The 15,822-nt window shown below is 42.1% G+C and overlaps 1 protein-coding gene across 1 annotated transcript in view; it reads right to left on the bottom strand.

Annotated features, from left to right (window-relative positions):
• SLC24A3 (solute carrier family 24 member 3) overlaps positions 1 to 15,822 on the bottom strand; it is a 568,031-nt gene that overhangs the window by 187,053 nt on the left and 365,156 nt on the right. Inside the window, exons 4-5 of the mRNA XM_077486207.1 lie at positions 12,930 to 13,004; positions 9,584 to 9,668 (exon numbers count right to left, since the gene is read on the bottom strand). Coding sequence (XP_077342333.1) covers positions 9,584 to 9,668; positions 12,930 to 13,004 — 160 coding nt within the window. The remainder of the gene's footprint in view (positions 1 to 9,583; positions 9,669 to 12,929; positions 13,005 to 15,822) is intronic.

Genomic DNA, 15,822 nt, shown 5'->3' with positions numbered 1-15,822 from the left:
GGGCCGCTCAGTCTCCAGAAGGGTGGGCTGTTCAAGCTCCAGAAGAGTGGGCTGTTCAAGCTCCAGAAGAGTGGGCCGTTCAGGCTCCAGAAGAGTGGGCCGTTCAGGCTCCAGAAGAGTGGGCCGTTCAGGCTCCAGAAGAGTGGGCCGTTCAGGCTCCAGAAGAGTGGGCCATTCAGCCTCCAAAACGGTTGGCCGTTCAGGTCCAGAAGGAATGCCACAGTGATCTGTGGGAGGTTGGAGGCTGATACTTTTTAGGTGTGTGTTGGGCTGGCTATAAGGGGAGGTTGGAGGCCAGTTTTGTTTTTGTTTTTTATCATCTGGTACTGTCGAACCAGCAATAAAACAGTGGCTGGAATAATATGAAATGTTTTCACAATAAGTGGGAATAATCTTTTCGAGTGCTAGAGACTTTCTAAACCTAACACCGGTATCACTACGAGCACCATGCATTGCATTGTAGTGCATCATGGCAGAAGAAATTATATATATACTTTATTGTTATATTGTGCAAAACATTTAATAAAATTAAATCAAAATAAATAGTGTGTGAAAGATTTTTTTTTTTTATTTGTTCTAAACACAATGCACTGGAACGCAGGTCTGATTCCAACCTTGCAGCATCTAGTCAGAGCAGGTGCAACTCCAATGACTGTTAAGCCAGCCATAGATGGTTAGATTTTCAACCTGTGGTTGAAAGAAAATAGGTGAATTCCCCCAGGGTGGAGTCCATCCCGTGAAGCTATCGTGTTCTCCTTGCAGGGAAAACCACAGTGAATATTGCTAGTGGCTATAACCTCTGGCAATGATCTCATGAAAAATCCAACAGGCTAGCTGTACCCAAGTGCATTGATCAATCAGCTTGGGTGCAATCAGCCTGCCCATACATGGTTTGAATCTCAGCCAATTCAGCAGGAACCGCTTCACCTTACACTGAATACTGAGTCCTCTCCCTTTTTTTTAAGGGCCTGATCGAACCCAGAGGTAGGCGGGTGTAAATGGACACAAGTCTGTGTACAGCTGCTTGTCCATAGGGATGAATGGACTTTCCGATCAAGTCAGCCGTAAAAATTGATAGGTGGACCTGATTGGAACGCCCATCTGAAAAGAGCATATCTTATAAAAATGTTTTATAATGGACTGTTTCCCATTCTCCTTTCATGTGTGTACCACTGCCATATCCAGTGTGCCACCTGATCTGTGGGCTGGTGACACGCAGTGCTAGATGTCATCCCTAGGCCGAAAATACACAGTGTGGGATGGCATTGTCACGAAGTGACATGGCATTGTAAATCTTCCAGAGATCAACTGGGTAAATTAAAGCCCAACTCCAGGAAACGTTAAAATTGTCTCTTGTAGTGGGGCTGCACTTCAAGGGTCAGCTATACATTTGGTCTAGGAGAGCTAAGACACTCTTTTACTTTCCTGATCCTCTACTCTCCCTGGATATTGCACTCTTCCATGCTTCAATAATGGATTGTCCATCCGTGTCATTATGTCCAAGGCGACAGGATCTTAGACCAGGGGTCTCCAAACTTTCTAAGCAAAGGGCCAGTTTACTGTCCAGACTTTTGGGGGCTGCATTGTGGCAATTGGGAGTTGAAAAAGCCCGAGTGTCAGTGGGGAAAAAACAATGCCCCATTTTTCATGTCCCATCATTGGTGTCATTGGGATAAATTGTGGTCTGTCATTGGTCCCCATTGTTGGTGTCATTGGGAAGAATTGTATCACTGTCCCATCATTGGTGTCATTAGACCCCATTTAGGGTGTCATCATTGGGAGGAATTGTGTCCCTGTCCCATCATCGGTGTCATTAGGCCCTATTGTTGGTGTGATTGGGAGAAATGATGCCCCATCATTGGTGTCATTTAGTGGAATTGTGTTCCGTCATTGGGCCCTATTGTTTCTTGTCATTGGGAGGATTGGAGGAATTGTGTCCCTGTCCCATCATTGGTGTCATTGGGCCCCATTGTTGGTGCAATTGGGAGAAATTGTGCTCTACTGTAGGTGACATTGGGAGAAAATATACCCCATCGTTGATGTCACTGGGAGGAATTATAGCTCTTTGATGGAATCAGTGGATTAAATAGTGCCCCAAGAGCCAGATAAAAGCAAGCATAGGGCCACATTTGACCTCCAGGATGCAGTTTTGAGACCACTGCCTTAGAACATTGGAGTACAGGGGCAAGAGGCGTGGGGACTTGTCTAGCAGAGCAGAGAATCAGGTAAGTACATCTTCTTTTCCCTATGTCCCATAGATCTAAACAAGCAACTAACCCTTCCAGTGCAAGCATGGCCCCACTGCAAGGGATAATGTTAGGGTGTATTGGTGTTGGGCTTTAAATAAGCATCTTTATAGGTGAGGAAAGTGCAGGGATGTGTACATCAGCATGTTGCTGCTTCATCTCAAGTCTCATCTCAGACAGCACAATAATGCTGAGGCAAAGAATCCAATTTTCTTAATCTGTTTACTGAAATGTCTCCTCAAGCTTTTCTGACTTTACTCGCCAGGAATCTTTTCCTGCTCTATTTATCTTTCCTTGAAATCCCTGACCTACCACTCGTTCCAAGCACACCCAAAAGACGCAAGTACCCTATTTCCCTATTTAAAAGGTCTCACACCAAGATGGGCGCTGAAGGTCATCAAAAGTTGCATTGTCGAATCAGACAGCTGTTCCCTCTGACACACAGACGGAGTCCATGAAGGGACAATTTCCCCTAACAGACTCTATCTGTGTAGTATCTATCTGTATAATGGCACGGCACCACCTACTGGATGGAGGAAAGTGTGCACCTGCCAACAAATGAGCACAGTTCACATATATGGAATTCATTCATCAGTTCAATGTCCTGATAATCAGTGCAGTTCCATCAGTGCCCACAAGTGCTGCCTATCAGTGTCCACTAGTGCTGTCAATTAGTGCTCACCAGTGTTGCCTATCAGTGCCCATCAGTGCCTCCTCATCAGTGTCACCTATTAGTGTTCATCATTGCCACCAAACTGATAAGAGGCATGGAGGAACTCGACTATGAGGAAAGATTAGAGGAATTTAATTTATTCCCTCTTGAGAAGAGAAGATTGGGGGATATGATCAACATATACACATATATAAGGGGTCCATATTGTGAACTTGGTGTTGAGTTATTCACTTTACAGTCAAGACAGAGGACAAGGGGGCACTCTTTATGCCTAGAGGAAAATAAATTTCATCTCCAAATATGGAAAGGTTTCTTCACAGTAAAAGCTGTGAAAATGGGGAATAGACTCCCTGCAGAGGTGGTTCTGGCCAGCTCAGTAGATTGCTTTAAGACCCCTTTCACACCAGGGCGTTTTGCAGGCGCTATAGCATTAGAAATAGCGCCTGCAATCCGCCCTAAAGAAGCTGCACCATTATGTGTAGTGTGAAAGCCCGAGGGCTTTCACACTATAGCGGTGCACTGGCAGGACATCAGGAAAAAGTCCTGCCAGCAGCTTCTTTGGAGCAGTGAAGGATCGGTGTGTTTACCGCTCCTCCACCGTTGCTCCCCATTGAAATCAATGGGGCAGCGTTGTAATACAAAATACAAAATTGTTTTAACTCTTTCTCGGCCACTAGCGGGGGGTAAAAGCACCCCGATAGCGGCCAAAATGCGCCGCAAATTTGCCATAAATCCGGCGGTAAGACGCTGCTAAAAATAGTGGCGTTTTACCGCCCACGCTATCGGCGGTGTGGTGTGAAAGGGGTCTTAAAAAGGCCTGGATTTTAACTGGGTACTGAAATTTATGGGTAAACATGATCAAGGGAAAATCCGATTGCCTCTCGAGGGGATCAGGAAGGAATTTTTTCCCCTGCTGTAGCAACTAGGATCATGGTTTGCTGGGGGTTTTCACCTTCATCTGAATCAACTGTGGCTATAGGATTGTGTATATGGGATTGTATGATATTATTTTTTATTTATTTATTTATTTTTATGGCTGAACTAGATGGACTTGTGTCTTTTTTCAACCTGACTAACCATGTAACTATCAGTGCCCATTAGTGCCGCCTATCAGTGCCATCCATCATAGCCCTTCAGTGCCACCTATCAGTGCTCATTAGTGTCCCCTATCAGTGCCTATCAGTGCCACCTATCAGTGCTCATTAGTGCCACCAATCAGTGTCCATAAGTGCAACCTATCAGTGCCACCTATCAGTGCAGCCTTATCATCAGTGCTTTTAAAAAAAAACATGCAATAATCATATATTGATTGGGTTGCGCAAAAGTTATCCTGTCTACAAAATAGGGGATAGATTTATGGCATTTTTATTATAATTTTTTTATTATTAGTAATGGCTGCAATTTGTGGTTTTTATCATGACTGCGACATTGCAGCAGACAGATCGGACACTTTTGACACTATTTTGGGACCACTGGAATTTATACAGCAATCAGTGCTATAAAAATGCACTGATTAATGTGTAAATGTCACTGGCAGGGAAGTGGTTAAACACTGGGGGGTGATCAAAGGGTTAACTGTGTTCCCTCAGCATGTTCTAACTGTAGGGGGGGTGGGCTCACTAGAACATTATTATTATATATGGTACTTATATAGCGCCACCAATTTACATAGCACTTTACGTATACAGTTGCAACAAAAAGTATGTGAACCCTTTTGGAATAATATGGATTTCTGCACAAATTGGTCATAAAATGTGATCTGATCTTCATCTAAGTCACAACAACTAATGAGATCTCCAAGAACTAATTGGAGTGAGGCGTCAGCCAACTGGAGTCCAATCAATGAGATGAGATTGGAGGTGTTGGTTACCTTGCCTATTAGTAGTGCGGGCCCTGGATGTAGTGTTGTGGGGGAGGTGCTAGGAGAGGGACCATGCAGCTGTCACCTGCACCCTGCCCCCGAGCGTAGTGCCCAGGTCTTGTGACCCCCCCCGTCTTGGCTCTGGTTCCAGTCATATGTTCTATTGATCTACTGAACATCCTTCCCCAGTCCATAGCTCTCCTGCTCTGTATGTACAATCACTCATGCCCCATACTTGGGGAAAGGAAAAAGTGGAACAAAAGGGGAGAAAATGGAAATATGGCGGAACACAGCATGCCGCTGTAACAAATTTCCACCATATAAGTTAGCCTCTGTTCACATCTGCACATTCCAGTAATGCGCACAGAAATGCACGTTTCCACGCAATCGCGGAACATGAAAAAATATGTGTCTCACGCTTGTAGTGCCATTTATTGTAAATGTCACTCCAAAATGTGAGACGCCAAGACAACAAATGTGGCAAAATCCACGGTAAATAAAAGAAACCGAAACACACCATAAATGACTTTGCCACGCTTGTCACGCATAGGGCAGCGCACTGAAATTAATGGGCTGCTCTATACTTGTTAGGCATAAAAATGAAAAATGGGTGTTTACCATCCAGGTTTATGTCAGAGGTGTGACTGGGGCCTTCATCATTTCACCAACTATGGAACGCTGGGAGAGCAATAATCAGCATTTATTACATGTGCAAAAATGGAAAAAAAATGTCCAACAATGAAAAGGCTAAAATGACCCTCAAAATGACTATCTGAGCACTCCCCCCTCCCCCCTCTGGCAGTGGCAGTTGCTTGGGTCTGCAGACACCACACCCCTCCCCCCATAGCCCCATGTGTAATATGCTGCACCTTCTTTTAGACTGAGTCCCCACCACCCTCCACATACCAAGTAAAATAGAACTAAGACAAACATTTTGTTTTCACTTACAATAGAGTAAGGGAGGGTTATAACCTTTGTCAGGTTTTCTTTGCCATCTGTGTCCCCATCGGGGGGATTTCCCTTCACTTCCTTTCCCATAGCCAAAAAATAAATGAGAGAAATCCCTCAAAGTGACATCATCCCCCGGTGTCATCAGAACTAGTGTCCCCATTTGAAGATTTCCCCTCTATTTCCTGTTCTGGTGACAACCAAAAATCTGGAATTCTCTTTCACTTTTGGTGGAAATGGTAAACATGAAAAACAAAGGGAGTGACTCTCCCTAAAGTGGCATAGACAACAATAAAAACCCCACAGGGGTTCTAATTCCTCTTCACTCCATCCAACATTAACAATAAGAACATTTTCCTTTATTTATAATTGAACATTTGCAGACAACCACTTGCCACCCAAGCCAATCCCCAATCCTGACATTTCTCTCCTACGTGTAAAAATCATAATTTTTTTTGCTAGAAAAATTACATAGAACCCCCAAACATTTTATATATATATATATATATATATATATATATATATATATATATATATATATATTTATTTACATATTTTTTTTAGCAGAGACTCTAGAGAATACAATGGCAGTCGTTGAAACTTTTTATCTTGCACGGTATTTGCGCAGCAATTTTTCAAATGTGTTTTTTTTTTTAAACGGTTTCATGCTTTAAGAAAATAAAAACAGTAAAGTTAGCCCAATTTTTTTTCATAATGCGAAACATGAAGTTACACTGAGTAAATAGATACCTGACATGTCACGCATGCGCACGCTCTTGGAATGGAATCAAACTTACGTACTTAAAAATCCGCATAGACTACGCTTTAATTTTTTTTAGTGGTTACATGTTTTGAGTTACAGATGAGTTCTAGTGCTAGAATTATCGCTCTTGCCCTAACGTTCGTGGTGATACCTCACATGTGTGGTTTGTGTGGGCGGGACTTACGTATGCGTTCGCTTTTGCAAGCACACAGGGAGAGGGGCGCTTTTAAAAAAAAAAAGGAATTGTTAATTTTACTTTTATTGTTTTAGTTTGACACTTTGAAAAAAATATATATATATATTATATATATTTGATCACTTTTATTCCTATTACAAGGAATGTAAATATCCCTTGTAATAGGAATATGGCATGACAGGTCCTCTTTACACTGAGATATGGGGGTCAAAAATTATTGTTTTTGAAAAAAATTTTTTTTTTTTTTAAATAATTTTTTTTTCCAAAAATTATTGTTTTACAAAATGTTTTTTTTTTTCATGGGGTGATCATAATGTTTTGGCTGATTATGGCATGGTCATAATGTTTTGGCTGATCATGGCATGGTCATAATGTTTTGGCTGATCATGGGGTTGTCATAATGTTTTGGCTGATCATGAGGGGGGGTCAGCTTTTGTCACCCCCCACTCTAGTTTTGATCATTTCGCCATTCATTCCTATGGGACAAATTTCACCCCAAAAACAACAATATTTTGTGAACCATTCGGCGAAACGTTCCACAAAGTATTAGCACACCAATCGGGAACAATCCTCAAGTTTCGGTATATTACTGTCTATGTAGTGTAAAAGCTGTGGGAGGAGTTAGGGTGGTAAATTTGGCTATAATAAGAATAATAATATATATGAGAGATAACAGTAAGTGGTCTTGCTATGCAAGAACACTTAATGACTGATGCAATATACATCCATCCATAAAGCAATAGCGCAAATGCAATATTCTGGAGTACAAGAGCCATCTACAACTGTGAAAACTGAGGACACTAGGCTGCAAAGCCACCTTCATCCTAGCAATGGAGGATGCTAAGAAGAAATAACATTCATGTCCTAGCAACTGGATATGCTAGGAAGTAATAGCCATCTGCATTCTAGCAACTGACGACACTAGGCGGAAATAGTACTGTACACTTGTACACATGTTAACGTTACTCAAACGTTAGGAGCGTACAGTTTTTTTCATTAAGCCAGCCAGCTGAACAAAATACTGACATGATTCCACCATCCACACATTCGCTTTGAATGCAAGAATCCTCCCTGCTGTGTCTTTTTATTCTGACAGATTCCCCCACCTCCCTGCTGACAGAATACACTGATCAGTGTCACAGGCTATTGGCTGCAGCACTGATTGAACTGAACATTTTAGAACCTATATTGGGTTTTTGTTGTAATCTGCAGCTTCCTTACCCAGATTTGCCCTATATTCCCTATACAAGAAATGAGGAAAGATCTCTGATGGTAATATAGACAAAGACACTTTTTTTTTCTTAGTTGAGTAGGAAAAGGACGAGAACCAAAGACATCTTTTCTTAGTAGAGTAGGAAAAGGACTAAAACCCAAAGACATCTTTTCTTAGTAGAGTAGGAAAAAGCCTAGAACCAGGGGCGTAACTATAGGGGGTGCAGCAGTCGTGACCGCAACCGGGCCCTGTGATGCAGGGGACCCATGCAGCCCCCTCTACATATGGCCGGCAGCAGCATAGGCAGCTAGGGGTACCAGTGCACCATGCACACGGTTGGCTGGAGGTGGAGGGTGACTAGCAGAGCTCCATGCTCGACTATCGCACTGGCTGCTCTTTAGTTGTGCATTCCCGGCATGACCTGTGTCCTCAGCCAGCTCCTCAGAGTACCCCTCTCCTGCTCCATGCATTGCCACTCAGTCTGATGTCTGTTCTCCCCAGCCAGAGTCCCCCCCCCCCCCCCCGAGTCCGGCCCACACTGCACTGCATACTTCTCCTGGGTAAACAATCTTTAAGCACACAGATGCAGTTCAGCCATATGAGAGCCCCCCGGAGGACACTGCAGGCTTGTCTGCCAGCCCCTCTCCTCCCCCGTCATACACAGATGATGAAAGGTCTTTCTGGGAGATATGCTGATCGCCCGTCCAGCACACTGGATGGAGCCCAGGCCAACATGGATGAGTGCGCGGCCTACAGCTTGGTCATGGTGAGTGAGAGGACCCAATCCCCCACACACCATTACATACCCCCTCCATCTCCCCCTGGGGACAGGGACCCCTTCTTACGTGGGGACAGGGACCCCCACCTCCCCTGGGGACAGGGACCCCTTCTCATCTGGGGGCAGTAACTTCATATGCCCTGGAGAAAAGGACCTCATCTCTTCTGGGGACAGGGACCCCATCCTGCCTAGGGACAGTCCCCCAATGGGGCACCTAAAAATTAAATAAAAAAAAACTACTGATACCAGTGGTGGAACTACAGGGCTCACAAAGGTCATACCTGTGACCACGCCCTGGAGTTCCACCGCCAGACTCGGAGGGAAGGGCCCTGGCTGGGGTTCAAGGGGGCCCTTTATGGTTTCTTGCATTGGGGCCCTGAAGGTTCTAGTTACGCCACTGCTTAGAACCAAAGACATCTTTTTACTGTTTGTCTGTGTCCATCCAGATTTCACTGACTTTCTGTCTGGGGAAACGTTTGTCACTGTGGAAGTAATTAAAGGTAAATCCCTCAAACAGAGCCACAACTAGCAGTAAAACCCATCAGGGGTTCTAATCCTTCCTTAAACTATATTCAAAGGTAAAAAAGAAAAAGTTTTGGTTTGGCATAAACCTAACAAATGTTAAAGGTGCTATTGACCAAGTTTGCATGATGTTTCTTGTAATATTAGCATTATACTTCCTTTCGTGCCTGGTTTAATGTGATAAAATATATCTACTGAATGACTATTTGCTGTTTTATTTTGTCTTTTTCATTGTCTTTGTACATGCAATTTTGTTTTCTTCTTTGTATGTATCTTATTGAATTTGGGAAATGCAGAAGATAACTCTGTACTTGAACATAGATGAGTAAGCTTACGATTGAATGATTTTTTTCAGTGACAAACATTATTAGATGATATCATACCTATGACAGATGTAAAGAGCTCTGGTGCAGAACTGCCAGCAGCCATGAAGGTAGCTCCTGCCACATCTTCACTGAGTTGTAGCCTCTGCAGGATACAAATAAACATGTTTACATATGTACAGATTTATGTTATAATAGTTCAAGTGCATGCACATTAAACAGTTCATATTTGCATCTCTCCCAGCTGTAACCATCTAACAAAATGTGCTTTGTTGTGCTATTCTGTCAAATTTGCAAAAAGCCTTCGGGGTTGATTTACTAAAACTGGGATGTGCAAAATTTGGTGCAGCTGTGCATGGTTGCCAATCAGCTTCTAACTTTAGCTTGTTCAATTAAGCTTTGTCAAAAGGTTTCTATGCAGAGCTACACTATGGGGGTAATTTACTAAGATTAATGCGCTGCGCCGGTTCATACCTTAATTTGTGCGCCAGATAAATTATTAATTGAGCGTGTGAACAGGCGCACGCATAAGCGCAACAGATAATATGCCGGCGCCCGCGATAATAATATGCCATTGATAATAGCGCACGCCGTATCATTAACAGTCCATTCACACAGAGGCAACAAGACTTCCAGCATGACTTTGGGAGGCAAGTTGGACATGACTTGAGTATGAATCACAGTGCGACTTGGGGCGACTTACAACATGACTTGGGGCGACTTACAACACGACTTTAAGTCGCCCCCAGGCCAAAATCCATACCAGACCCTTATCCAAGCACGCAACCTGACAGGCCGCAGGAAAAGAGGGGGGACGAGCGAGCGCCCCCCCCTCCTGAACCGTAACAAGCAACATGCCCTCAACATTGGGAGGGTGCTTTGGGGTACCCCCCAAGCACCATGTCCCCATGTTGATGAGGACAAGGGCCTCATCCCCACAACCCTGGCTGGTGGTTGTGGGGGTCTGAGGGTGGGGGGCTTATCAGAATCTGGAAGCCCCCTTTAACAAGGGAACCCCCAGATCCCGGCCTCCCCCCCTGTGTGAAATGGTAAGGGGGTACAAAAGTACCCCTACCATTTCACCAAAAAAGTGACAAAAATGTTAAAAATGACAAGAGACAGTTTTTGACAATTCCTTTATTAAAGTCTCATCAACATCAACATGGGGTCAAGGTGCTTTGGGGGGTACCCAATGTTGAGGGAATGTGGCCTGGTACGGTTCAGGATGGGGGGAGCTCTCTCGCCCACCTTTTCCTGTTGCCTGCCAGGTTGCGTGATCGGATAAGGGTCTGGTATGGATTTTGAGGGGGACCCCCCACGCCATTTTTTTTGGCGCGGGGTTCCCCTTAAAATCCATACCAGACCTGAAGGGCCTGGTATGGCATTTCAGGGGACCCCCACGCATTTCTTTTTCTTAATGCTAACAAGACCTGTGTGCAAATAGCTTTAAAAAAAAACATAAAAGTGAACCAGCGTAAAAAAAAAAATGTCAAGTTTAGAGGTGAGCCCATTCAAATGCATTTACATTGCTTGACATTTACTAAGATTTTGCCGGTGCAGTGAACCAAAGCACTTGAATGTGCGCATGCGTAGTGCATATATTGACAGTTCTAAGTGTATTTGCAGGAGCAGCAGGCTTGTTCAGAGAAAGTTTCTTTTCCATTCTATTTTGGGCATATTTGTTACTTGGACAGTTATAACTATACTTCCTCACATCACCCACATAATATTCGCACTTCCACCTTCTTTTAATTCTGAGTTGAAGAATGCATGCGCCATGTCTATAGCGGCGCACCGATCACCGCCTCCCGTGCGTCGGCAATAAAATAGTAAATGGGGAATTAGGCTGTGTTACAGGCGCAAATAAATAAATTGGGGAGGAATAAAACACCATTCTATTTTCATTGCAGCCTTTGTTCCTTTAGGAAGTATTTTACTCACATCTTAAGCTCAAGACACCAAGACAGTAAGTGGGGATAAATCTTTCCAACCGGGACATGAAAAGCACCATCCTAAATAATTTTTGTTACGTGAAGGACCTCTCTCTGTTAAATAATGTCTTCTATATAAACGCTGGGGAGATCCCTTTCACTTATTGTTCCTATGACATTAATTACCGTGATAGGAAATGAGAAAAAAACTTCCTTGCATGGACATTCTCAGTCTAACCCTTCCTCTTCATGGCCAAAAACTAAGAAGCTGAGAAGATTTTGTTGCTGCTGAGGACTAACTTAAGATGCTCGTAGGCCTTGGGCTTCAATCTGGGGGCACTGGTAACAATAGAACTTCTATTGGTCTGAAGCTATATTCAAAACCAGATATTGATATGACATATATATATATATATATATATATATATATATATATATATATGAACCTTTGCTTTAAGTTACTCCATGCAGGCGGAGGATCAGGAGGATCAAAGTGGGGAACTACTGAACCTTGATATCCAGGACTATTAGCAGGAAGAAATATATATATATATATATATATATATATATATATATATATATATATATATATGAAAGCGGTTTTTAGGAATTCTTTCTGTTCCTTTGCCTTTTTAAAATTCTGCAATAAAGTTTCAGAACAGACATCCAAATACTGGACTGTTTTTTTTTTTTCTAAGTTAAAGTAAATACATAAGCTTAGGGGAAAAGGTATTTATATTTCAGATAGGGGTTCCACTTCAATTCACAAGGTCTAACTGAATGGAAAACCTCCATACATAAAGGAAGTTCCATACTCCTAAATGAGCAGTATTTTCGCCTTCACTTACCACACAGGTACAAAATATCTTAGTAGCCATGTGAAAATGTTTGTTTAAACTACCAGAATGGCTGCACATATTACATTTTATTTATTATGTAAGCAGAACAAGAGACATTCAATTAATTTGTTGATACACCCAATGCTTCGTGCACATAGGACATTTTGAACACCGCTTTTAGAGGTGTTTTGCATTCTTTTTTCTGCCTCTAAGTGTCCCTCAATTTTAGCCTTAGCAGAAAAATAACCCCAGGGCCATCGCATTCAAGAGAGGAGTGTTCCAGCATCAAAAAATGCTTGATTTGTGTAAACGAGTCTAAATGCGCTTTAGTGATAAGTACTTCAAGCGCTTAAGTGTTCATTCATTCCAATAACCGGGATAAATTATTAACCTAAATACGCTTGGAAAACACAGCTTTAGGCTGTCCATACATGGAAATCCAGGGGAGGAAAAAAGCATCATAGTTACATAGTTACATAGGGGCCTTATAGATTTTATTAATAGTATAGTATTTATCAGATATCAGATAGATACTCAGGATAGATAGTATTTATCAATCCACTAACATGTTCACTTTCTAACAACAGGAAAGGGAAATAAATTCCAATTATAAACAGTCTCACAGTGCACACTTACTTCACAAATCTTTTCCAAGGATGGGACAAAGAAGTCATCGCACACAATGGCGAGAGCATAGAACATGTACATAGCCTGTAAGGGCAGAAAACAGTTTTGCCTTAGTCATAACAATGCAGAGCTATATAATAATTAATCCAACAGTTATAAAAGTTTACACAAGTCCTGTCCTTTATAATTGGCAATTACCAAGAAATAAGTTTGACCATAGATCTATACACATACACAATGGACACACAGAGCTATATGGAGGGTACTCCTATGGTACTGAAACTTGCTCACATCATACATATCCGAGCGATAATGAATAATCCTAATTTATGACTTGACTGAAGCATGTATCATTGGGCATGAAAATACATAAAAAGTCAGAATATTTATTTAGCCAAAAGCTAAAATTACCTTTCAGTAAACTTTTATTCTTACACAGAGCCACTGGCACTGACTGCACAGGCAGAACAGTACTTCCAACCCTTCCTCCTTTTACAACAAATAGAACATTTAAAATTGCTATTTGTGATCCAATTAGAGAGATTCCTGCTTACAACCGGTCTTGGTGACGCCACCAAAAAGGAAGGGGGAATTCCAATCACATGCTTATCTAGTAAAAGCTTAATTTAAACCCTAACTGGATGACATTTAGTTTGCTAAAGAAGGCTTTTTCGACCAGAGTGCCAGGCACTCTGGGGTGTCTTGAGGTTTCTTTAGGGGTGCCTTGGCAAAATGGCTAAAAATTTAAATTGCCCAAAAATGTATGCAAGCCAGCAGGTGGACCAAGCCTGCCTTTTAGTCACAAAAAGCATTGTTTTTATATTGTGCATCATTACAACCTTCCAGCCACCAGTGCCTAAAAACCAGTGATGCCATCAGTGTTGATAAGAAGGGTGTTGATCACTTTCACAGCATCCTTGTTTGACCCTCTCCTGTCCCCCTCTGTCAACACTGAGGTCACATTAGCTGAGTGATGGAGAGAAATTGAGGGAGAGGAGAAACACTGGAATACCAGTCAATACTAGTGTGGAAAAGTGTATTTGCTTTGGAAGAATAAATCACCTCTAATGCTGGGTGTCCCACGTGTCAATGCTGCCACATTGTGTAAAACTATTAGAATCATTTTTTTACATTTTAGAATGAGGTGTCTTGAGACTGTATATAATTTTAAAGGGTGCCTTGAGATTGTCCATAATTTTAAAGGGTACCTTGACTGGAAAACGTTTGAGAAACACTGTGCTAAAGCACTGTGTAACATCAAAAATTGCCATTTTAACCCTAAAATTGTGTTTCATAATTTTTGCATCCCAGTGCTGCTGATCCCCTGATCCCCTCTACCATCTTGGAACCATTTTTTCAACATATGCACTTGCTCCATTTCTCAGGACCCGTTTACTGATAGGGACAATGGTGGATCGATGATAAAAGAAGAGTGCGCTGAGCTGCTATTATTTTCCTGTACATAGTATTAATCCAGATGTGTAAGACTGGCTATAATATACCATTTATCTATCAAAGGGGCTGTGTCCTCCAAGTAGACTCTTCCTAACCAAAGCTGGAGGTGCAAGGGAAGAGTCACAAAGACTTCCAAATAGTCTCACATTTTTGAGAGCAAATTCTATGAATGTAAGTTAAGCTTTTTAGGTGTGGGATTCTGCCTATCTAGATGTATGTTTTGGGGGTTGGCAGAATAAGCACTTTTGCGCTATAGTACCTATCTTTGACTCAGGTAAACAATGAAGATGGAAAGCTTGATTAATGACATCAAACACATCATGCCAGTACCAAGCTAATTTTAATCACCGCCAGAACATATGGTTAAGTCCTTCTGTCCGGGGATGTAACTGGGTCATAATAGTGAATCTCTGTGGGAGAAGCAGTACATTCTTTAAGGGGTCCAATATATTCTGTAAAGCAGGAATAACTATGACATCTCAGGGATATTGACATTTGAGGAATTCGTTGCAGTGCCTGACGCTATTACTTATCCATAAGGGCAGGTACCCAGATCTTATGTAATTTTTTTTTTACAAGGTAATATTAAAGGAGAGTAAGGTCTGACAAGTAATTATATATTAAATATGATATATTTTGGCTTTTAAACCTTTCTTACAGCAAGAGGTAGCTATGATTGAGATCAAGTTGATTTTGTAAATTGTAAGTTACGTGAGCTTTCGTTGTCTAGTAACAGTATGACGAGATATGTAATAACCATAAATCTTGGGAGAGAAAACTCAGATCAAAGTTAATCGAAAGGGTTTGAGTGTATCAGTAAGACATAATTGTGACAGGTAGGTAATACCAGCTTTGTCTGTAAACCTGAGACTTCCAATTCCTACAATTGACATCTGGATTCTCTGTTACTTACTGTTGAGCTCTGAACTTTGCTGCGTAATTTACTCCTGACCCTGCACACTGTGTTACATACTACCAACCTCTAAACTCTGCTTTCCTTACATCTGACCCCTGCACACTGTGCTACATACTACCAACCTCTAAACTCTGCTTTCCTTACATCTGACCCCTGCACACTGTGCTACATACTACCAACCTCTAAACTCTGCTTTCCTTACATCTGACCATTGCACACTGTGCTACATACTACCAACCTCTAAACTCTGCTTTCCTTACATCTGACCACTGCACTCTGTGCTACATACTACCAACCTCTAAACTCTGCTTTCCTTACATCTGACCACTGCACTCTGTGCTATATACTACCAACCTCTAAACTCTGCTTTCCTTACATCTGACCACTGCACACTGTGCTACATACTACCAACCTCTAAACTCTGCTTTCCTTACATCTGACCACTGCACACTGTGCTACATACAACCAACCTCTAAACTCTGCTTTCCTTACATCTGACGCCTGCACACTGTGCTACATACTACCAACCTC

Source organism: Lithobates pipiens, unplaced genomic scaffold, assembly GCF_037356315.1.
Source record: "Lithobates pipiens isolate NorthernLeopardFrog02 unplaced genomic scaffold, aLitPip1_a1.2 Scaffold_18, whole genome shotgun sequence".
Lineage (NCBI taxonomy): Eukaryota > Metazoa > Chordata > Amphibia > Anura > Ranidae > Lithobates > Lithobates pipiens.
Note: the sequence above shows the minus strand (reverse complement) of the source record. Positions and strands in the feature narration are given on the sequence as shown.